General features: G+C 38.6%; 1 protein-coding gene across 44 annotated transcripts in view; it reads left to right on the top strand.

The window, feature by feature from the left end:
* sox6 (SRY-box transcription factor 6) overlaps positions 1-24,025 on the top strand; it is a 676,057-nt gene that overhangs the window by 631,766 nt on the left and 20,266 nt on the right. For 38 of the 44 annotated variants that reach the window (XM_069898041.1, XM_069898034.1, XM_069897942.1 and 35 more), the window contains 2 exons: positions 108-203; positions 11,654-11,762. In XM_069898041.1, coding sequence (XP_069754142.1) covers positions 108-203; positions 11,654-11,762 — 205 coding nt within the window. The remainder of the gene's footprint in view (positions 1-107; positions 204-11,653; positions 11,763-24,025) is intronic. The other 6 variants (XM_069898085.1, XM_069898072.1, XM_069898075.1 and 3 more) reach the window with 1 other exon arrangement.

Here is a 24,025-nt window from a genome sequence, read left to right as displayed (position 1 = left end):
ATGTGGCACCACACCATTGTATATGCTTCTGGATTAATTGATGCCATTTTGTACAACCTACTGTTCTAGATCAATCTGACACCATGCAATATAACATGCATTTCTAGATCAATGACATGCCATGCAGTGTGACATACTGTTCTAGACCAGTGAAGTACAATGTAGCATGCAGTCTTCAAGCAGTTCCAAGCTATCCTATTATTGTAAGTACAAAACAATATTTTTTACTAATTAAATGTAATGCTACAGTGAACTTCAGATGTGCTCTTAGCATGTTGTGTACCTTTTAAGGTGTGGTAATCACAAAAAGAATATCATATGTCTATCAAAGTATTGTTCTGTTTTAACACTGAGCCACTTGTCAAACTAAAAATCTGATGGGAATTTTTTTTGTGATTGCTTAGATAAGCTTGAGAGCACATTGTGGGTTTAAATAAAATATTACTCGTTTCTGAGTCTTGCAATATTATACACTGCTAACAACTATTAAAGAATGTACAGGAACACAATAAACTGATAAGGTATGGGCTTACAAACATGTGTGTGCACAGATGAATAGAATTGTATATGATATCCAATTGCCGAATGCGGTTGTGAGCTTGGAGTAAGCATCACAAAGCCTTTGTTTCTGGATCTTCTGTGTGAATAACAGTCAAGTATATTGAAGTACACAAAGTGGAATCCAGAGGCACGCTGCACCTGTCTAGATATTTCTCATATTTTCTCATGAGGTAAAAGAAGAACATTCTATTTATCAAGTCTGTGCCCAGCTCTCAGTGAAATCTCATTTCCCTATTTATTCTGATTCTCTTTCACATGCTCATTCACATTTTGATACTGTTTGGGGTGGGGAGATGGGGGCACCTACCATGGACAGGCCAAAGCGATCAGGTCTCAAGCATGGGTTCTGGTCCTGTGGCTAAGAAGGGAACAGAGGAGCAGAGATGAACTGTAGTGATAGGGGATTCCATAGTTAGGGGGAGAGATAAGAGATCCTGTGGAAGAGATCAAGTATCCCGGATTGTACGTGGCCTCCCTGGTGCCAGGGTCCAAGATATCTCAGATCGAGTTCATGGCATTCTCAGGAAGGAAGGTAAGCAGCCAGATGTCGTGGTTTGAAAGGTGAGGAGGTCCTGCAAGGAAAGTTCAGTGGTAAGTTGAAGGACAGGACCTCCAGGGTTGTGATCTCAGTATTGCTCCCTGTCCTACGGAGGTTAGAAATAGGAGGATAATGCAGCTTAACGTGTGGCTAAAGACATGGTGCAGGAGGGAGGGCTTCAGGTCTGACATGAGTGGCAGGTAAATTATTTGAAGGTGTTCTAAGAGATCAGATATACAATTATTTGGATAGCCAGAAACTGATTAGGGATAGTCAACTTGGACTTGTACGTGGTAGGTCAAGCTTTTCAAGGAGGTTACAAGGAAAGTTGACGTAGGAAGGGCTGTGGATGTTGTGTTTATGGATTTTAGTAAGGCCTTTGACAAGGTCCAAAAATGGGAGGTTAGTCATGAACTTTCAGACACTAGGTATTCATGGTGAAATAGTGAACTTGATTCAACAATGGCTGGACGGGAGATGCCAGAGAGTCGTGGTGGATGATTGCTTTTCAGATTGAAGTCCTGTGCCTCAGGGATTGGTGCTGAGACCATTGTTATTTGTCATCTATATCAATGATCTAGATGATAATGTGATAAATTGCTTCAGCAAGTTTGCAGATGACACGAAGATTGGAGGTGTTGTGGACAGAGAATAAGGTTTACAAAGCTTGCAGAGGGATCTTGACCAGCTGGAAAAAATGGGCTGAAAATTGGCAGATGGAAATTAATGCAGACAAGTGTGAGGTGTTGCATTTTGGAAGGACAAACCAGGAAATGACATACATGGTAGGGCACTGAGGAGTGCTGTAGAAGAGAGGGACCTCAGAATATGTCCAGATACATAATTTCTTGAAAGTGATATCCCAGGTGGATAGGGTTATAAAGAGAGCTTTTGGCATATTGGCCTTCATAAATCAAAGTATTGAGAATAGAGTATAGGAGCTGGGATGTAATGGAAAAGTATAAGATTATTGGTGAGGCTAAATTTGGAGTATTATGTGCAGTTTTGCTCACCTAACTATAGGAAAGATATAAGATAGAAAGAGCATAGAGAAGATTTACTAGGATACTGTCCAGACTTCAGGAACTGAGTTATAAAGGTTAAAACAGATTAGGACTTTATTCCCTGGAGCATAAAGTTCAGGGGAAGATTTGAGAGAGGTATTTAAAATTATGAGGGGGATAGACAGAGTAAATGTAGATGGGCTTTTTCCACTGAGGGTAGGTGAGACACAAACCAGAGGGCATGGGTTAAGAGTGAAAGAGGATATGAGCTGCCAGCTAAGGTGGTGAATACGGGCTCAATTCTAACATTAAAGAAGAATTGTGTGGATGGGGGAAGGTATGGAGGGCTATGGACTGGGTGTAGGTCAGTGGGACAAGGCAAAAAAAAAGTTTGGCACAGACTAGATGGATGAAAGGGCCTGTTTCTGTGCTATAATGTTCTATGGTTCTCATCAACTCTACCTTACTTTTCATCCCACTCCCTTACATGAGGCGTCATTTACGATAACCATTTAATCTGCTACCCACAATGTCTTTGAGATGTGTGAAAAATCCTGATGGGATTACAGGCATTTTACAATCTGAAAATTCCATGCAGATAACACCAGGGACCAACATTGAACCCAGGTCTCTGGAACTGTGAGGCAGCACCAATGTATACAATGCCACTGCGCCACCCAATGCCTGCTGCATCTCTTCTGCGCAATGTACACGTGCATGCGTCTCTTATTAAAGAGCAAGTCTTCCTTGCAAAAACAGACTTTTATTATCAATGTCAGACCTGCTTCAGCAGTACTTAATGAGCATATGTCTAAGAAGGACCCAGGATGAAGATCAGCACTGAGAAATGATAGAGTTAGCTCTCTGTTAGGGCCTGCCATCACAAAGCAAAGTTGGCTGTTCCAAATGCACCTCCTCCAATAGGGCAATTACATGGTATGCCATTTTTAGATCGCAGGAGAATTGAGGGATATGGATGAATGCTGGAGGATAACACTAAAGAAAACGATCACCCATGGTTTTGTTGTAAGGTAGAGCAAATGACCTATTCTTATTGCTTTAGTTTCCACTCCAAATCCCAACTCCATGACCTGATCCTGGAGTACCTTATTCTTCTTTCACAGTGTTCTCTTTGTGAGCCTCTGCTTCTGTGAAAAGGAGTGTCCTGAGTGTTAATCAGACAAGGCCTTTTCAAATGCCAGCACAGAAGAGCTTTCTTGGCCAAATTTGTCCTTGTCTGTTTCCATTTAGATCCTTGTCTGCCACTTGATGGGACGACAATTGACAGGGTGCAAGCAGAGGCAAGGTGGTCTCCCCACAATGGTCAAGGAAAATTGCAGCATACTTGCTTGGGTCTGAATTCTCCCAAGAATATAGTAATGTAACTGTAGCATGACTGCAAGTGGAACGGAGAAATTATTTGTTGAAATAGACCGATTTGACATGCACTTCAGAATGAATACCATTGATTGTGGAGGTAGGGAGGCTCTGCCGACTCGACCAGAGCAGTGTGGCATTCAAAAGCCTGAATGGTCAGAATCTGTTTGATATTGATAGAAGTATTTAAAATGTCTTTCAGATGCAGTGAGAGACTGAAAGAAGTTTCTCTCTGCTGGGTATATGGGAGTGAAGTTAAGGTGGAATTTTTATTCCAATTGTGATCATGTTTTCTCACTGGGGAAGGGATATTTTCCTGTCTTTATCTTCCAACAATGTAAAATATATGCTTGAAAATTGGACTTCTTCAACTTTTGTTGCACTGAATAGGTACAGCAAAAGCATTAATGCTCACCTGAGCTCCTGGAGACGCAAAATAAAATTGGCCAAAAATGCATGGAATGTAGTGATATGTTGAAACGATTGTGCAAGTTCTTTAATTGCCTTTTTATTTCAAAATCCATTGTGATATACTTCTGTTTTTTTTTTGGTGAGTTAAAAATGGTGGGATTTACTGTGGTCAAGGCAGAAGGGATGAAAATATTCTTTATTTCATTTGTTTAAGGTTTTCAAGTAAACTATTTAAAGCTCTCAGTTCAATTCCTCCATGGAGAGGCATCAACAATGAAATAGTTGTCTATTCTTTGTCTAATACTCTGACTATAGGAGATATTAAACACTGCTTTACTAAACTGGAAAACAAGCTGTACTGCAGCAATGCATGAATGAATTGTTATTAAAAATACACTGGATAAATAAAAGTTTACATTACTGTTTTATCATATGGAGCTTCTTGATCCTGCCTGAAGCATTTACACCTGTACTTCTAAGGGTACTTTTCGTGGTGGTATGTTATTACACCACTGGGTCACCAGGGGCCACCACCTGGTGACCTTGTATGTATAAACTGGTTGCAGCTCATTCTCATTCATTCTGGCCTAGGCTTGCACAGAGGCAAGGCCTAGCTGGATATATTAGCCTATTAAAACTAGCATTTTACTTGTACTCTGTCTCGTGTGGTTTTTTTTTTCTTTTTTATTCTTTTTTTAAATTTTTTTTATTTTTCACACCATAAATCACAATAGCCATGATATACACTTTTTCTTTTCCACACATTTACAGTGACTTTTTCTCCCCCCCCTCCTCCCAAGCCACCCCCCACCCCCCCCCCCCCTCTCATCCATTTTAGGTATACAATCTAGGTTGCATTAATTCAGTCAGACAATGTTGTCATTCAACAAAAATACACCAGAAATTCTACTGAGTCCATTCTTTTCTTTTCTTCTCCTTCCATCAACTTAGGTAATGTTTGTTCCCGGTAGGTTTTCGCTATTGTATTTAATGTAAGGCTCCCATACTTGTTCGAATATTTCAATATTATTTCTTAAACTATATGTTATTTTTTCTAATGGAATACATTTATTCATTTCTATATACCATTGTTGTATTTTCAAATTATCTTCCAATTTCCAGGTTGACATAATACATTTTTTTGCTACGGCTAGGGCTATCTTGACAAATCTTTTTTGTGCATCTTCCAAGTCGATTCCAAATTCTTTATTTTTTATGTTACTTAGGAGAAAGATCTCTGGATTCTTTGGTATATTGTTTTCTGTTATTTTATTTAATATCTGATTGAGATCATCCCAAAATTTTTCTACTCTCTCACATGTCTAGATTGCATGAATTGTTGTTCCCCTTTCTTTTTTACATCGAAAACATCTATCAGGTACTGTTGGGTCCCATTTATTTAACTTTTGCGGTGTAATGTATAGTCTGTGTAACCAATTATATTGTATCATACGCAGCCTCGTATTTATTGTATTTCTCATCGTTCCAGAGCATAACTTCTCCCATGTTTCCTTTTTTATCTTTATATTTAAATCTTGTTCCCATTTTTGTTTAGTTTTACCATTTGTTTCCTCATTCTCTTTTTCTTGCAGTTTAATATACATATTTGTTATAAATCTTTTGATTAACATTGTATCTGTAATCACATATTCAAGGTTACTTCCCTCTGGTAAACTCAAATTGCTTCCTAATTTATCTTTCAAGTAGGATCTCAGTTGGTAATATGCCAGCGCTGTATCTCCAGTTATATTGTACTTATCTCTCATTTGTTCAAAGGATAAGAATCTACTTCCTTAAAAACAATTTTCTATTCTTTTAATCCCTTTTTTTTCCCATTTTCTAAAGGCAAGGTTGTCTATTGTAAAAGGGAGTAGCTTATTTTGCATCAATATTAGTTTTGGTATTTGGTAATTTATTTTACTTCTTTCTACATGAATCTTCTTCCATATATTGAGGAGATGGTGTAATACTGGAGAAGTTCTATGTTGTACCAATTTTTCGTCCCATTTATATAATATGTGTTCAGGTATCTTTTCCCCTATTTTATCTAATTCTAGTCTCGTCCAGTCTGGTTTTTCCCTTGTTTGATAAAAATCAAACAAGTAGTAGTATGAGTATTCCTTTTCTTTTGGGTATCTTCCTTAATTGTGCGGCTCTATAATAATTTTTGAAGTTTGGCAATTGTAAGCCTCCTTGTTTATACCATTCTGTTAATTTGTCTAGTGCTATCCTCGGTTTCCCCCCTCTCCATAAAAATCTCCTTATTATTTTCTTTAACTCTTTGAAGAATTTTTCTGTCAGTTGTATTGGCAATGCCTGAAATAAGTATAGTATCCTTGGAAAAATGTTCATTTTAATACAGTTTATCCTTCCTATCAGTGTTAGTGGTAGCTCTTTCCAATGCTCTAAATCGTCCTGTAATTTTTTCATTAGTGGATTGTAATTGAGTTTATATAATTGGCCTAGATTTTTGTTTATTTGCACACCTAGGTATCTTATTGCCTGCATTTGCCATCTGAATGGGGATTCCTCCTTAAATTTTGAGAAATCCGCGTTATTCATAGGCATTGCTTCACTTTTATTTACGTTTATCTTGTATCCCGACACTTCTCCATATTCCTTCAATTTCTTATATAGTTCTTTTATTGATAGTTCTGGTTCTGTTAAGTACACTATCACATCATCCGCAAACAGACTGATTTTATATTCCCTGTCTTTTATTTTTATTCCTTTTATATTATTATCTATTCTTATCGATTCTGCTAGTGGTTCTATCGCTAGCGCAAACAATAATGGTGATAGTGGGCATCCCTGCCGCGTTGACCTGCTTAAGTTAAATTGCTTTGATACATGTCCATTTACTGTCACTTTCGCTAACGGTCCCTCATATAATGCTTTAATCCAATTAATAAACTTCTCCGGTAAACTGAATTTTTGCAATACTTTGAACAAGTAATTCCATTCTATTCTGTCGAAGGCCTTCTCTGCGTCTAAAGCAACTGCTACTGCCGGTGCTTTATTTCCTTCTACTGCATGAATTAAGTTAATAAATTTACAAATATTGTCTGTTGTGCGTCTTTTTTTGATAAATCCAGTTTGGTCTAAATTTACCATTTTCGGTACCTGTTCTGCTAATCTGTTTGCTAGTAGTTTAGCTATTATCTTGTAATCTGTGTTTAGCAGAGATATTGGTCTATATGACGCTGGTGAGAGTGGATCTTTCCCTTGTTTTAGTATCACTGTAATTATTGCTGTTTTACATGAATCTGGTAAGTTTTGTGTCTCATCAATCTGGTTGATTACATCCAGGAGGGGCGGTATTATTAGGTCTTTAAATGTTTTGTAGAATTCTATTGGGAGTCCATCCTCTCCTGGTGTCTTATTATTTGGTAAATTTTTTATTATCTCTTGTATTTCTACTGTTCCAAATGGTTCTGTTAATTTATTTTGTTCCTCTATTTGTAGTTTTGGTAGTTCAATTTTAGTCAAAAATTCATCTATTTTCCCTTCTTTCCCTTCGTTTTCAGTTCGGTATAATTGTTCATAGAATTCTCTGAAGTTTTCCTTAATTTCTTTTGGATTATATGTAATTTGTTTGTCTTTTTTCCTTGTTGCCAATACCATTTTCTTAGTTTGCTCTGTCTTAAGCTGCCATGCTAAGATTTTGTGTGTTTTTTCACCTAGTTCATAATATTTCTGTTTTGTCTTCATTATATTCTTCTCCACCTTATATGTTTGTAATGTTTCATATTTTATTTTTTTATCCGCCAATTCTCTTCTTTTGGTTGTATCTTCCTTTATTGCTAATTTTTTTTCTATGTTTATTATTTCCCTTTCCAACTGCTCTGTTTCCTGATTATAGTCCTTCTTCATCTTGGTTGCATAACTTATTATTTGCCCTCTAATGAATGCTTTCATTGCGTCCCATAGTATAAACTTATCTTCCACTGATTCCGTATTTACTTCAAAGTACATTTTTAATTGTTTTTCAATAAATTCTCTAAAATCCTGTCTTTTAAGTAGCATGGGGTTTAATCTCCATCTATACATTCTTGGAGGGGTGTCCTCTAGCTCTATTGCCAATAACAGGGGTGAGTGGTCCGATAATAGTCTAGCTTTATATTCCGTTTTCCTAACTCTCCCTTGAATGTGGGCTGATAACAGGAATAGGTCTATCCTTGAGTATGTTTTATGTCTAGTCGAGTAGTATGAGTATTCCTTTTCTTTTGGGTTTTGTTTCCTCCATATGTCCACAAGTTTCATTTCTTGCATTGATTTAATTATAAATTTGGTTACTTTGTTCTTCCTGTTAATTTTTTTCCCCGTTTTATCCATATTTGGATCCAAATTCAGATTGAAATCCCCTCCTATTAGTATGTTCCCTTGCGTATTAGCTACCTTCAAAAAGATATCTTGCATAAACTTTTGATCTTCTTTGTTAGGTGAATATATATTAAGTAGATTCCAAAGCTCCGAATATATCTGACATTTTATCATAACATATCTCCCTGCTGGATCTATTATTTCCTCTTCTATTTTAAATGGCACATTTTTGCTAATTAATATAGCCACTCCTCTTGCTTTTGAATTATACGATGCTGCTGTTACATGTCCTACCCAATCTCTCTTTAATTTCTTGTGCTCCAATTCAGTTAAGTGTGTTTCTTGGACAAATGCTATATCTATTTTTTCCTTTTTCAGTAAATTTAGTAGTTTCTTCCTTTTAATTTGGTTATGTATTCCATTAATATTTAGAGTCATATAGTTCAGCGTAGCCATTTTATATTTTGTTTATCTTCTCTTTCCGTTTTTCCATCATTACCTTTCCTCCTTTTCCATTTCTGTTTTCTTATTTTCAACTCTTTACCAGACAACATTCCTACAACATCCAACATTTTCCTTATTCTCCTATTTCTATCTTCTTTATCCCCAATCTCCCCTTCCCCTCCTGAGTTGTCCTTTATCCCTTGTCGGACAACCACATCTCCCCTCTCCATTTGGATTTGCAAATCCACTCGCAAGCGTCAACTGATTTTGCAGTGACCGCTCTTTTCCCCCACCCAGCCCCCCCCAGAAAAGATTTCGCTTTTTATATGTCACAAAGGTCACTCTTTTAATTCCCTCCTTATTCTCTCTATTCCATTACCTTCCCTTATTAATTCTTGTCTATACTATCTATGTTTTCCTTTAATTACAGATACTTTCACATATGCCCATTGTCTCTATTCACTCTTATACCTCTTTACCCGCATACATATCAATCGTGGTCATTTTTACCCTCATTACCCGTCTTCATCCCTCAGTCTATTTTTGTCTTTACCCACATACATATCAATCGTGTTCATTTTTGCTCTCATTACCCGTCTTCATCCCTCAGTCTATTTTTGTAATTGTTCTGCAAATTTTCGTGCTTCTTCTGGATCCGAGAATAGTCTGTTTTGTTGTCCTGGAATAAATATTTTCAATACCGCAGGATGCTTCAGTGTAAATTTATATCCTTTCTTCCATAAAATCGCTTTTGCTGTATTGAACTCTTTTCTCTTCTTTAGGAGTTCAAAGCTTATATCTGGATAAATGAAGATTTTTTGCCCTTTATACTCCAGTGGTTTGTTGCCCTCTCTTACTTTTTCCATTGTCTTCTCCAGTACCTTTTCTCTTGTAGTATATCTTAGGAATTTTACTACAATAGATCTTGGTTTTTGTTGTGGTTGTGGTTTAGGGGCCAATGCTCTATGTGCCCTTTCTATTTCCATTTCTTGCTGTAGTTCTGGACATCCTAGGGCCTTAGGGATCCATTCTTTTATAAACTCCCTCATATTCTTGCCTTCTTCATCTTCCTTAAGGCCCACTATCTTTATGTTATTTCTTCTGTTATAATTTTCCATTATATCTATTTTTTGGGCTAGTAATTCTTGTGTCTCTTTAGTTTTTTTATTAGATTCCTCCAATTTCTTTTTTAAGTCTTCTACCTCTATTTCTGCTGCTATTGCTCGTTCTTCCATCTTGTCCATTTTTTTCCCCATTTCTGTTAAGGTCATATCCATTTTATTTATTTTCTTTTCTGTGTTGTTTATTCTTCTTCTTAAATCATTGAATTCCTGTGTTTGCCATTCTTTAAATGACTCCATGTATCCTCTAACAAGAGCAAGTATATCCTTTACCTTGCCTTTCCCTTTATCTATTTCACTGTATTCTTCCTCTTCTTCTTCCTCTAGGTTGGCCATCTGTTGTTTCTTTGCTGCCCTTTCCTCCTCTTCTTTCTTGTTTCCATTGTCTTCTGTGGTCTCTTCTTGCTGCAGGTGTTCTGCAGCTGTCGTTGCCGGCTGTGGAGATCGACTCCCCAGCTGGTCCCCTCTCCCGTCGGTGTGTTTTTTTTCATGCGCGGTTGCGCACTTTTACTCGGCTCTGTGAGCCATTGTTGTAGTTCTTTTTCTACCGACCTGAGGTAGTGGGGTCTTCTCTCCACAGCGGGCCTCTTCGGACAGGTAAGGCCTTCACCTTTTTCCTCCGTTGTCTTCTCTTCCTCTCTTCTTTCCGTTGATTTTGATTTTTCTCCTTTTGTCTCCATCTTCTTTCCACCTTTATACTCACTTTTCTTTAACTTGTATTTCTGTGCCTTTGTATTTTCTCTTGTTTTTCCCGACTTTTCTGGAGAGGGCTGGAGTTCACCGTCCGGCCACTACTCCATCACGTGACTCCTCCTGTCTCGTGTGGTTGATGCTAGTCGCCATCATTTTTAATCTTTAAAAACCAGTCAAGACAGTTTATAAGGTACTCATCTGCAACCTTTCAAGAGGTTGGAAAGTAATTTTATTTCCAGATGTTGTCAATGAATGCTGAGTAACAGTTTAGCCAATAACCTTGCTTCCGGACAGCAGAACTTGCATTTCCTTAATTCCAGAGCCAGTTATAAATTGGGAACAATGGCTTTTGAGTCCGACCTGCACCACACACTGACAACACCTCCAGAGCCCAGTTTTAAAGCACACCATGATTGGAATCGTATAACCATATGCTGTATATGGAGGCCATTTGGCCCAGTGAGTCTGTGCTAGTGATGTAGAAGAGCAATCCATTCTGTCCCATTCAATTCATCCAAAATATCTTTGTAACCCTATAACCTTGAGAATGAGATCTTGTATTAATGGCTTTTTTAAATTGTTTGAACAGCAGGCACTGTTCCAGCCAAGTGTAATATGGAGAGAATCTGTCACTACATTCTCAGCTCCTTGGGCTACATTTATTTAGACATACAGCACAGTAAAAGGTCCTTCTGGCCCACAAGCCCAAGATGCCCAAATACCCCAATTAACCTACAACCCCTGTACCCCGAGAGGGAACCAGAGTACATGAGGAAACCCATGCAAACATGAGGAAAATGTAGAAACTCCTTACTGACAGCGCCGGTTTCGAACCTGGGTTGCTGGCACAGTAATTGTGTTGTGCTAACCGCTACACTAACCACTCCACCCAAATGCCATTTATTATCTTAAATGTAAGTAGATCTGACTTTGAATATTGTTTAATGCTTATGGAAATCACTTCCAGAGGTTTTCCCTGTCCTGAAATATTGCAGATTATTATATTATCTCATGCAAGTTTGAGACAACTCAGAAGTAAAACATTACCTTTGGTAAGGGCAAAGCAAGAATAGGTATAACAGTAACGAATAAATTCAGATCCAGCAGCACTTAATTCTGCCTGGACTAACATAGTGAGCTTGAAACAAACAACAAACCTCATATTGTTCTTTTTTGCACAGGAACGGGTGCCCTTTGAGAATATTGCACAGCAACTGACAGGAAAAACAGGTGAAGATGTGAAGGTTGGTCCAGGGGTTATTGACCTCACAAGGCCAGAAGATGCAGAAGGTGAGTGGGTGACCCTAAGCCTCAGCCAACCTTTTTTATTCAATAATGAGCCAAGTAAAGTTAGTTTAATGTTATTAGTTTGACATTTTTTTTAATTCTTAGTTTTTTATCCCCCTTCAGAATCATCAGCTGTTAATTTTGTTGTATTTTTAATTACATTCACTGCTTCATTGTGAACATTTTAGAAAATTAATTATTACTGACAGCAATTGCAGTTTTCATGTTTAAACATGTAAAATGAATGAATATTCCCTGTTTAGTATATTTCTGGAAATGCCTACATGAACTCACACATGTACCATCTGATCTGAGAAACAAAAGCCCTTGAATTATCACTCTTCAAGGCATTTCCAAAGCACTCATGAGATCTTGAAGCATAGGGCAGACAGAAATTGCTGCTATCACTTTTTACATTACCTCCAAGAAGAAACCTGTTGAATCTGGATTCTGACCCAAATTATGCCTCTACATTCCCATCTGTCTCTACATCCCTCTGGTTCATGGAATGCAATGCCCTGTGCACCTGTAGTAGTTTGAAGAAGTAAACAACAAATTGTTTTTTTGGGTGTTAAAATGATGGTAAAGATTAATGTATCTGATTCCCTTGGGGTTAAAATGATGGTAAAGATTAATGTATCTGATTCCCTTGGGCATAAATTGTAAGGAATTAGTAAAGGTGATCTTGCGAGAATGACAATGTTAACATGGCTTGGTCCTTTTGGGAGTGATATGTTTCTTAATGCTCAGTGGATACAATTTTCTAAATTCCATGTACATCCTGAAACTGTCATAAGGAAGCGTACATTCAGATCCCAAGATCTAAATGCCAATGAGTGTCACATTTTTCTCAATGGTTTCAAATTGAGCACATATTCTTCAAGAGAGATTTGCAACAACCTGACAATTCTAACATAATTTCTTTGATTTATTTACTAAGTGCTAGATATTGGCAATTGTATTACTGAAGTGGTGTGTGTCAGAAGACAAGGATGCTTGGATCAGGAGTACAAATATAATGTGGTCCATATTTTTTGAAGGCACAGGTACTATTTACTAGGACACCTAGGATAGTGAGCTGTTGACTTTGTTATCCCATTCCTGCTTAGGAGCCATTAACTCTAGAGTTCAATGATCAATGAAAGTGGGCAAATAGCTCACCAATAAATACAAAAATATCTGAAGGACTTGAGCCCACCACATTTCTGAATGAGCAGGAGTGACAGTCAGTCCCCTTTCTTAAACTGAGTGGGTTTGACTGGCTGAGCAACAGTAAATGCTGTTGGGTGCAGCCGGATCATTCGAGTTTCACTCTTCAGCTCTTCGTTATCTACACCACCCTTTCATCCATGCCAATGGCCATGGAATCTGTGTGTTCCTCATCGAGAAACTTTCCATCAACTATGTTAAACCTATTGAAGGGGGTCCCTTTGAAATGGCTGAGTTAGTAAATAATTCATGGTGGGGGGGCGGAGCATTGCAGCTGGTGGAATGGCTCCACCAACCTGAATTTAATCCTGACCTCCGGCAGGGTAACAGAGCTCATTTTATTTAGGTGCCGGAGCTCACCAAAGATGGAGAGCAGGAGGTCTCACGAGTTCTGGCCTTAGTGGCCACCATGTTGCATTTGGCATTGTATAATTGACCGTGAACTGTAGAACTATGAAGTAGGACGACCGGTCGTGGAAGAAATAGGTATGTCCAGAATAGAGAATAGCATTCAGTGGGGGGGGGGGGGGGGGGTTGCCACTGCCCTGAGTGGGCCCATGAGGTGCTGAAGCGGCTCATTGAGGGCTGGAGTGGTGCTCCAGTGAGCTCCACTGCACCCCCGATGTCCAGTGCTTTCCATGTGGAATTTGCCTGCTCTCTCTGTAAATCTGTGAATTTCTTCTCTGCCCATTACTTTCTTACCACATCGCAAAGACATGCATGTTGTAGGTCAATTGGACACTGTAAATTGCCCTTAATGTGCAGGTGATTGGTAGAATCTGGGAAGAAAAATTGAATTAAATTGTTTTATTGTCACTTGTAATGAGGTGTTTTATTGATTTTTTTTTGGTTTATTGAGATAGGGTAAAATGCTTTTTTTTTGCATGCTATTCATACATGTCAACTCAGACAGCAGAGTAAATTTAAATTTAAATTTAGGTATACCGCACAGTAACCAGCCCTTTTGGCCCATGAGTCTGTGCCGCCCAATTACACCCAATTAACCTACAACCCCAGTACGTGTATGAATGGTAGTAGGAAACAGGAACACCTGGAGGTAACCTACACAGACAAAGAGAAAACATACAAGCTCCGTACAGACAGCGCTGGATTCAAACTCTGGTTGTACTAACCATGCCTCCCAATAGTGCAATAATAACAGATAAACAAATAAGTAAAACACTGTAGGGAATAGTGTTACAATAAATAAGTAGTGCAGTAGATGGAGAAAAGTGCAGTTAAAAACAGTACAAGGGCATCACCTCTTACTAGTGAGAGATCCATTCAAGAGTCTGATTACAGCAGGAAAGAAAGATCCCTTGATTCTGCAGGTTCATACTTTCAAACACATGTATCTTCTGCCTGACAGAAATGGGGAGAAAAGAGGATGATCAGGTAGGATGAGGATGGGTCCTTTAAAATGTTTGCAGCTTTCCCATGACAGAATGCAATATAGACAGAGTCAATGGAGGTGAGGGGGTGGGAAATGCCTGAGCTGAGTTTACAGCTGTTTCTTGAGGAAAGTGTGGGGTTTGTGTAAATGAGTGTTTGAGGAACAGTGCTCTCAATGGTCACTTTCTTTGCTCTTGCGCTCTAGTACTCTGAAAACACATTCTTAAAGATGCTCGGTAGAAATCTTGTGACTGGTTCAGATTTTTTTTTCTAACTAACCAATTATTGTTACAAATAGAACTTACCCTGAAGAGTGCTTAAGTCAATTGACCAGTCAGTCAGTCTGTTTCCTCTTGTTTTAGGATGGCTGAATGTAAAAAACAACAGAGGTGGAGGTGGAGGTGAAGAAGAGATAGTCCAGTTGGAGAGTTTGCCATACTTTTTAAAGTTAGCATGCAACTGTTATAGTAAAAACACAATGTTGAGAAACTCAGCAGGTCAAACAATGTCCTTTATATGGCAAAGAGAAAAATATATAACCGACAGTTCAGGCTTGAGCCCTTCATCAAGGTATGGAAAAATGTCGACAGGCATCCATATAAAATGGTAAGGGCGGGGGGGGGGGGGGTGTCGTGGTCACAAAAGTAGCAGGTAATAGGTGGAGAAGGGAGGGGGCGCGCAGCTGCAAGCAAGGGGGAGGAAGGAAGGCTAGGTGAATAGAGATGGAAGGGGGGAGCTGACAGAGGGAATGGAAGGAAGGTTGCAAAGAGAAGAAGTTGTCAGAAACTGGAAAATTCAATGTTAATCCATTAATTGAAATAGGGGAGAAATGAAATGGTTGTCCACTGGCAGATTCCTGTAATTGATGCAGACCGAGTGAAGGTGCCCAGCAAAATGATTTCCCAGTCTGCGTGCATTCTCTCCAACGTAGAGGAGCACCAGATATCCCCACAGATTCACAAGTCGAGGACTGCTTCACTTGAAAGGATTGTTTGGGGCCCTGAATGGTGGTGAGGGAAGAAGTGTGGGAGCAAGTATAGAATTTCCTGCATTCATAAGGGTAGGAACCAAGGCGGTGATTAGTGGAATGAGTGGATGAAAGAGACACGGAGGGGAAGAGGGAGGAATATGTATCTGGTGGTGGGAATGGCAGAGGATGATATGCTGGTAGGGTAGAAGTGAGGACAAGGGAAATCCTGTTCTTGTTGCATTGAGGGGAAGAGGGGGCCAGGGCTGAAGGGTTGGAAATGGAGGAGATCCACATAAGGACTGAGTTGCTAATGGTAGAAAGGAAGACACAATTTTTGAAAGAGGATATCTCAGATGATCTGGCCTGGAAGGCCTCCTCATCCTGAGAGCAGTTGCAATGGAGACAGAGGAACCGAGAGAAAGGAATGGCATCCTCACAGGGGACAGGGTGTGAAGTAGTATAGTCAAGGAGTTGGTGGTTTCATTAAAAATGTCTGACAAATGTTTTTCTACCAAGATGGAGAGAGGAAGACAGAGTTGAACTCAAGAGCTGTGTTGTGTTTCCTCAGCTGACTAAAATCCAATTTTGCACTCTGTTTGATGGGACAGTTTTGCTGTCCCTTTAAATCAGCAGACTAATCTATTGGGTAATGCTGGAAGAGCATTTATCCAGTTCATCTCAATGGTTAAATGTATTGTCCTCTTTATAAAGCTCTATAGATCCTCTGTCTTCAAATAAAAAATACTTCTGGGCCTCCAAGATTATTGGAGGCATGGAGCTAGAAATAGTCTTTCTTAGTCTCTTTTTTTTGGAGTAAAGTGCAAGCGCTTGCAGAGATTTTTTTTTAAGGACATGATGTTATATTTGGGCAGTCTGGACAACTTATTGATACAAATCAGTGAAGAAGAAACCACATCACTGGCTTTGATGGGCAGGTTGAGTGCTCAGCCGTGTGAGACCAGAAACTCAGGTGGCAGAGTTTATATCGATAGTGGTTCCAGGGATCCTGATGGAAACTGTCTCCTTGGGTCAGCATTCACACTCTCGGTGCTCCCTCATTTTCTTCGCACCACTATGCACTGAGCCTCCTCCTCCACCCAAAAGGTTGACCACCCTAGTTGGCAGGGTTCTACAGTAAAGCCAAAAGTCTGTTTCTATGTTCTCAAACCTTTCTACTCCTCTGGTCAATTTTATGTATATGGGCATCATTTGTTCCACATTTTAAAGGCACTCCCTGTGTTTATAAGTATTTACTTGTTCACAACTTTCAGCCTAGTCTACATGACTCTCATGTGAATGTGTCTGCACGTATACATTTTTTTGAAACTTGTATCTTTTGCTTTGTCTCTCACTCACTCTCAGCAGAAAATAATGCTACTATTCGACCGCCCATTAACCATCTCTCCTGCTTTTCATCTGTTGAATTGAATATGATGCGTGCAAACCATTGATCTAAAGTATTACCAGAGCATGAACTTTATAGAATTTTTAAAAAACTTATTTTATATGTTGTGTTGAGAATTCTTATTTTTCCAACTGCATGCAATCTGTCTTGAATTTTCAAAACTCTTATTACTGTTTTTTTTAAATTACTGCATTGTTTGTTCAGACAAGTGAGTAAAAATATACCTTCACATTCAGAGCAGACTCAAACTATAATACCATTTATTTTCCTCTTACAACATTTAGGTGTAAACTGTAGGGAGTGTTTGCATGACAAAAGCAATATCTACTTTCGTGTTTCTCATCTGTTAGCTGCAAAGAGAAACAGTTCCCTCTGTGCCAATATTTGTCATGCATAAATATTTGTAACAGTTACCATGGTAGTTTAGAAAAAAAAAGACCAGAAACAGTAAATGTTGAAAGTTACACCGGGAACAAGGATAAATATTTCTGGACAAAAATTTAAACTTTAGATAGTGTGTAGGTGAAATTTTTGGAAATGTTATCACAATGAACAACTGTGGTCAGAAGTGAAGAGTAAGATTTTCCTTCATTTTCAGTCATCCATTTGTCCCAAGCATCGGTTCATCCTACAATTAGTAATTCGGTTTTTAACTGCTCAGATGTAATACATTAACAAATACCACAAAAGCTTCAGTGAGGTCCTTTGTTCTCTTCGATGTGGTGGGCTGCAGCTCCTGTATTGCTTGGGTTGCCTGCTTACTTTAGCTTGCTTTTTCAGGAGGGGCGGGGGTGGGGGGAGGGTGAGGGGAGAAACACAAGACATCCAAGCAGGAAATGGACTAATCCAAACGTGGATTTTGATAATATTAGACAAATTTTAAAAGGGGCCGATTATCCACTATGATGGAATTGACTCCATATGGACTTGGCAGTAATAAGACAATTTTATTCCCCAGGTTTCAATTGATGGTTCAAATTTCCTCATGGCTAAGAATACATACAGAGGGAAATCTTTAACATTTTCAATGATCATGGTTGCTGATTTCATTTTAGAAGACAAACGTGAAACCAGAAGGCTTTCTTTTCCTCTTAATGTAACAATGAAGGAACATTAATTACCTTAATTTAGTGAGGACCTAGTTATTAAAAAAAACAAAATATGATTTCTTTCCTAGCCAGCCAAATGGCATGGATAGAGTATGCTTCAATACAACTGCATTAATTGTTCTTTTGCTCAACAGGACCACTCCTCTCCACGCCTGTCCTGAAAGTGTTGATTGACTCACGTGGCATTTACAGCTGCCAGCCACCCTCAAGTGGTGTGTCTTCCCAGTGAGCCTGGCTAATGAGTGGTCGTGAGCTGTTCAATTATGACAGCCATTGCCTTCAGCCTGGTTCAGAGCTTAGCCTGTAATTTTTCCATAAGCACGCACACTTTCATTCAGGGGTCACTGGGCAACAATTAAGATGGGGAACTCTGGCTGATTCTGTTTCCTCCTGCTTTCCAGTTATGATGATTTGGTACCACCCAGATGTAGACCAACTAACAGCATTAATCAAGGATCAGAATAGAACCTGACTGTTTATGGATCAGTTTGACTTTGGACGGTTAATTTAATTGCTGAGCTTTCAATTTGACAATTGCAATGCAGTTTTGGCACAAGGAAGTGACCCTTAGAAACAGTGAAATGCAAAATAGTGCCAAATTATCAATGACTATTCAAGGAAAATACCAAGTGAATTGTTTAAGGAACAGTTATTTACGCCTCAATTGCATGCAGACAGTGATAAATCCACAGTTTATTAATCAATACTTTAATTCCCAATTACTCTTTTCTGTCACTTCCAAATGTCATGTTATGACTCAAATTGAAAGCTGATTAAGCACATTTTTATGGATTTTGTTAAAGACTTAAATTGAAAGCTTTTGAAAAAAAATAAATCCTCAAATCAAAATGTTAATAAATAACATAAAATGGACTTTGGCTCCAAGGCAAAATTATACCAAAGCATTGTAAATGATATATTGTCACTTAAAAGAAATGCTGTTTCCTTTACAACAGCTATAATTCAAGATGGTTACAAATCAAATGTACACAATGCATTGTTTAAAGCAGCCATTCTCAACCTTTTTTTGGATTTGGCCCCTCAAGGACTCTGCTCAAAGTTTATGGGCTCCCTTTTCTGCTAAGCAGTCAAGTTTAGTTGGTTTCTTCTGTATTTCTCTGCAACCGACTACATATATAATGTAAAAATTACCTTATTGTTTCAGTCCATGGCTTCCCTTAAATATGCTGTGACACCCCAGGGGGAACCATATGGACCCTATTGAGAATGGCTGGTTTAAAGTAAGTGATCCTTTGAAGAGGGAAAAAAAGCTGGTCTGTGCTTTTCTTTAGAGCAAGGTTGCAATGCTGTAGATGGTGGAGAATTAGGTGACACACCTCAGAAGATTATTCCTACATTTACCAGCACAGCACAACTTCTTGAACTGTCATGTGGTACCCTGATAAATGAATATCAGTGGAGTGAATGCTCTTTCTCTTTTTTTAAAATTCAAGGGGTGTGGATATCATGTTGGTAACCAGAATAGCATTTATAGCCACTTCTTAATTACCATTGAGAAGATATTGGTTAACATGCAGATACAGAAAGTAACCAAAATGGCAAAGAGAGGATTGGTCTTTATTGCTAGAGGTGGTGAATTACAAAAGTTGCTATGGCTAGCTACAACTCAACAAACATTGTTGCAGGAGCAAGGGACAGTCTGACCTCCTTATTTAAGGAAGGATATGCCTGCAGGTGTACCAAAGGTTCACTGAATTGATGCCTGGAATGAAGGATAAGGATTAACTAAAAGGAAAGATTGAGCAAGTTGGAGTATAGAGTTTTAAAGAATGAAGTGATCTCTTTGAAGAATTGGCAGAGATATTTGAGGGCATATTTCTTTTGGTAATGGGCTTTATTAAGAGACAAAGAGGAATTTCTTTTTTTGGAAAGTTGGGAACCAACTGTGAACCAAGGAAACATTCAATGCCTTGCATTGAATGCATGTGATGATAGAATATTGGAACATGTGAATCTCACTGAATGATGAAATAGGCTCAAAAAGTTGCTAGGCTTTCCCGTGGATCTATTTCTTGTGTTCTTGTATCTTATGAGCCTCCTTCTTGAATTGCTATTGCCTATTTGGTGAATTCACTCATTGTTAGTTCAAGGATTTTGACCCAGTCCTACTTCAGGGGGAAATTGGAGATGGTGGTGTTCCCATTCATCTCATTAAAGGTTGTGGTTTTGGGAGAAGATGGCAAAGTAACCTTGGCTAGTTGCTGCTACACATTTTATAAGTGGCACTCAATGCAAAAACAGCAGAGAGGGGGGAATTTATGGTGAAAGGGAATCAAGCAAAAAGGCTTCTTCAATCAAGAAGGGGTTGAAGTTCTTTTGCAATTGAAGCTGTATCAATCCAGGCAGGTGGAAAATACTCCATCATATTTTAGATTAAAAAACTTGAGGGAATTAGAAGGTAAATAATATATCAGATTGTCTAGCCTCTGACAGGCTGTTGGAACTGCAGTTTCTAATCAATGGATGCTAATGGTGGAGATTTGTGAACATATAATATGTAATGGCATTGACTGTCTCTTCGCAGAGATAATTATTGGCATGCACTTGGATACGTAAATATTATATATCACTTATTGGTGCAAGCCTTAGTCTTGTGTCCAAGCCATCTGAAATCGAATGAATAGAGTGTGCAGAATCCCACTTAGTGCTTCAGTAGAGTTACATTGCAAGATTTGTAGTTTAACAAAGATCAAGTGATGAGGATTCAACATCTAAATGACAGATAGGGTGATTGAATTTTGTTCTGATATCAATATCCCAGCAAACCATGAGTCCTGATCTTTGCATCTTCTGCCTTCTTTTCTTTTCCTACAGAGGTCTTGGAGGCTTTTCTCCATCTCTCCCCATTGTCAACTTTGAGAAGAGCAGGTAGACCACCAACATTCTCGATCCTATGGCTGGTGCTTACACATCAGTTATGGGTCATGGTATATACATTGTCAGATTCCCCGCAGCTTTCTCAAGATTTCATGCTAAGTGGCTCTGATTGTTCTATTTCTAAGCATTATTAATTAAGTTCCAAAACAGAAATTAAAGAAACCTCCAAAATTTCTACTATTAGAAGAATGTCACGTGTCCTTTCAGAATTTTCACCACTAATCCACAAATTTGAGCTAAACTCTATTTTCACATTTTAGTTAATTGATTTTGGTTAACACTTTCCCTTCTCCTGGCAGGGGATAATGAAATTTAGTTCAATACCATTGGCTTGCGCTACCTTAATATGGCTTTCAGTGCATAAAGATACCTGCATCATACCCACAGAAATGAGAAAAAAGGTCACCAGTATTCCAGAGTTTAGATTAAACCATTCTCTTCAAAGTCTGTTTGTTTATATTCTATATATGTCCCTCTTCTCCTCTCATTACATTGTTTCCCAAAGTTAAACAAACAATGCTTGCATGTCTTAATTCTTTTTAGGAGCCCATTTCACACAGTGGATTCTTTTGTGACAGCCTGTCTGCTGTGGAACAAAAACATAGTCAAAGATCAACTGAAGAGTTTTGACATTAGTCTGCATATCTCAGCTACTTCAAGTGTGGGCCTGCTTTAGACAGGTGTGATGGGATACTATAGTTTTAAGGACATTTATATTTGTGATCCGTGAGAGCTATTCAAAAATTCCAACAGTGTAAACACATGCCGTAAATCAAATTCAAAAATAAGTTGTGCTTGCAAGATTTACCAAATGGATAATATGCATGTCAAATATCCTTGTTTACATGTAAGCTTGAATTGAAAATCTCCATTGCTTGACCCTAAAATATGAGCAATTTGTTCCTGTCAATGCATCACTCACTCACTTACAATTTATGATAATCTCATTTATGCTCATTCAAATAAGCCCAACACAAACAATTACCCTCAAGGTTATATACATATATTATGAAATTTGTTGAAAGGTTCTCCTCGCCCAATGTAAGTAGGGTATTTGACTAATAATTTATTATGGATACTTGACGATCAGCGTGCACCACAATTATTAACCCGTCCTTGTATATATTACAGTTTATTACTAACATGGCAATGATTAAGTCAAAGAAAATCTATGCACCATTGGGGGGGGGGGGGGGGGGGAGGGGGTAAAAAACTGTCAGCAATTGATAATTTTTTGTGATTTTTCAAGGTTTTAATCTAATTTCAGGATTCAAACAAAAATTATCACCTGATGTTTAAAATGGGCATTAATATTGTAACTGTAAATCTTAAATTAGCTTCAATGATTTCCATTCAGATGTAGCCACTATTGAGGAAGCATTTGGGTCTACATTTTATTGTACAGTAACTCTGTCATCATTTGGTTGGAATTTATTAAAACAGACCTCAAAAGAATTTCACCCAGCTGCATTATTGATTTAGTTCCTACTGTAGCATGGCAGCATTCTAAAACTTGTTGATTTTTAAATTTTTTCTGCCGCAGATATGTGCACTTCTTGACTATTTTGGCAGTACTTGGAAAGCAGTTTATATATTTCTGCACCTTGACTACCACATTATTCATCAATAAGCTGAGAGCAATGTACAGAAGTCAGATTCTATATTATGATGCAGCACTCAAAAGGTTAAACATGGTTAGAACGACTGGAGCCTGGCAATTACAAAGTGATTGAATAGCTTTAGATACCAGAGGCATGCATGTGACTGTAGATAATTCAGACATGTCAGTACACACTGCAGGAGGGTGTAAAACCAAATGCCTTTCTTCTGCTTACTTAATCAAGAACAAGAGAGTTTTGTATTTCAAATTCACTTCTAGAAAATATAAAAGGACTCTTTGCTAATCTACCCTTAAACATCTGATTCTCTTAGTGTTGTTTCTACAATGGCCATGAGCTATTTTGATGTTATTTGAAACACATTATGTGGCAGATATCAGCCTGTGGCACAGAAGCTACCTCCTGCCCATGGGAACCCCACCCCCTTGCCACATTAAGCACCTCCATGCGTCATCTGAACACCCTTGCGTTGTCATTTGCCTCCCAACTTTGACACGATTTTGGACTCCACCCTCCCAAGCTTTACTGGCTCCCCAGTCTCATACCAGCCAAACGAAGTGTAATATTGGACTCCCCCATGATCTGGAAGACAGCTGCCGAACTGGAGGTCGAGGAGAGAAAACGTCGTGAATTTATTTAAATTTTATTGATTTTAGTTTTAATTTTTTTTCATGGACATTGATCCAGACATTCTGAGTTTGGATCCCACGAGGACAGACAAAAAAAAAACTGTTAAAAAACTTATGAGCCTTGACAAGAGTCAAAGAGTGCCTTGGAGGCGGTGCAGTGGAGGTTCACCGGGGTGATTCCAGAGATAAGGGGTTGGACCATGAGGGGAGATTGATTTGTATGGGATGGTACTCACTGGAATTTATAATGAGAGTGGCTCTTTCAGAAACATATAAAATTATGAAATACATAGATAAGATAGAGGTAGGTAAGTTGTTTCCATTGGTGGCGGAGACCAAAACTGGGGGACACAGCCTCAAGATTCAGGGTAGTGGAGTTAGGAATGGAAATGAGGAGGAACTGCTTTCCCTAGAGAGTGGTGAATCTGTGGAATTCACTGCCAATTGAAGTAGTAGAGGCCATCTCAGTAAATATATTTAAGACAAGGTTGGATAGATTTTTTTTAAACTTAGTTGGGAAATTAAGGGATATGAGGAAAATGCAGGTTGGTGGAAATGAGCCTATCATCAGATTAGCCATGATCTCATTGAATGGCTGAGCAGGCTTGATGGACCAGATGGCCTACTCCTGCTCCTCTCTTACATCCTTAAATCTCCATCCCCGGCCTGTCTTCTACCAAAGACACGTGCCCCAGGGTATGGCCTATGCTGTATGGTGAGCCTCCCTGGATTTCACTAGTCATCTCCCAAGTATGATGCTTGCCTGATTTTTGTTCATACCGTGACAAGACATAGTTATGTATCTTTGCTGTAAAGAATGCTGTGTGATATGCTGAGTTTCTCCAGCACTTTTGGGGATTAAACTACAGTCACAGCATATCACTTCCTTCCATGTCATCTTCATTATGAATACTATCTTACAAAGTTAAATGGGAGCAATGACAGACTAATTATAATTGTTTATGAAATGTGGTGCCGTAAATTGTACTTGTTTACATAACCTCAGAGTTTTTTTTTTGACTGCACGCTTCTGGG

This window comes from Narcine bancroftii, chromosome 1 (assembly GCF_036971445.1).
Source record: "Narcine bancroftii isolate sNarBan1 chromosome 1, sNarBan1.hap1, whole genome shotgun sequence".
Lineage (NCBI taxonomy): Eukaryota > Metazoa > Chordata > Chondrichthyes > Torpediniformes > Narcinidae > Narcine > Narcine bancroftii.
Note: the sequence above shows the minus strand (reverse complement) of the source record. Positions and strands in the feature narration are given on the sequence as shown.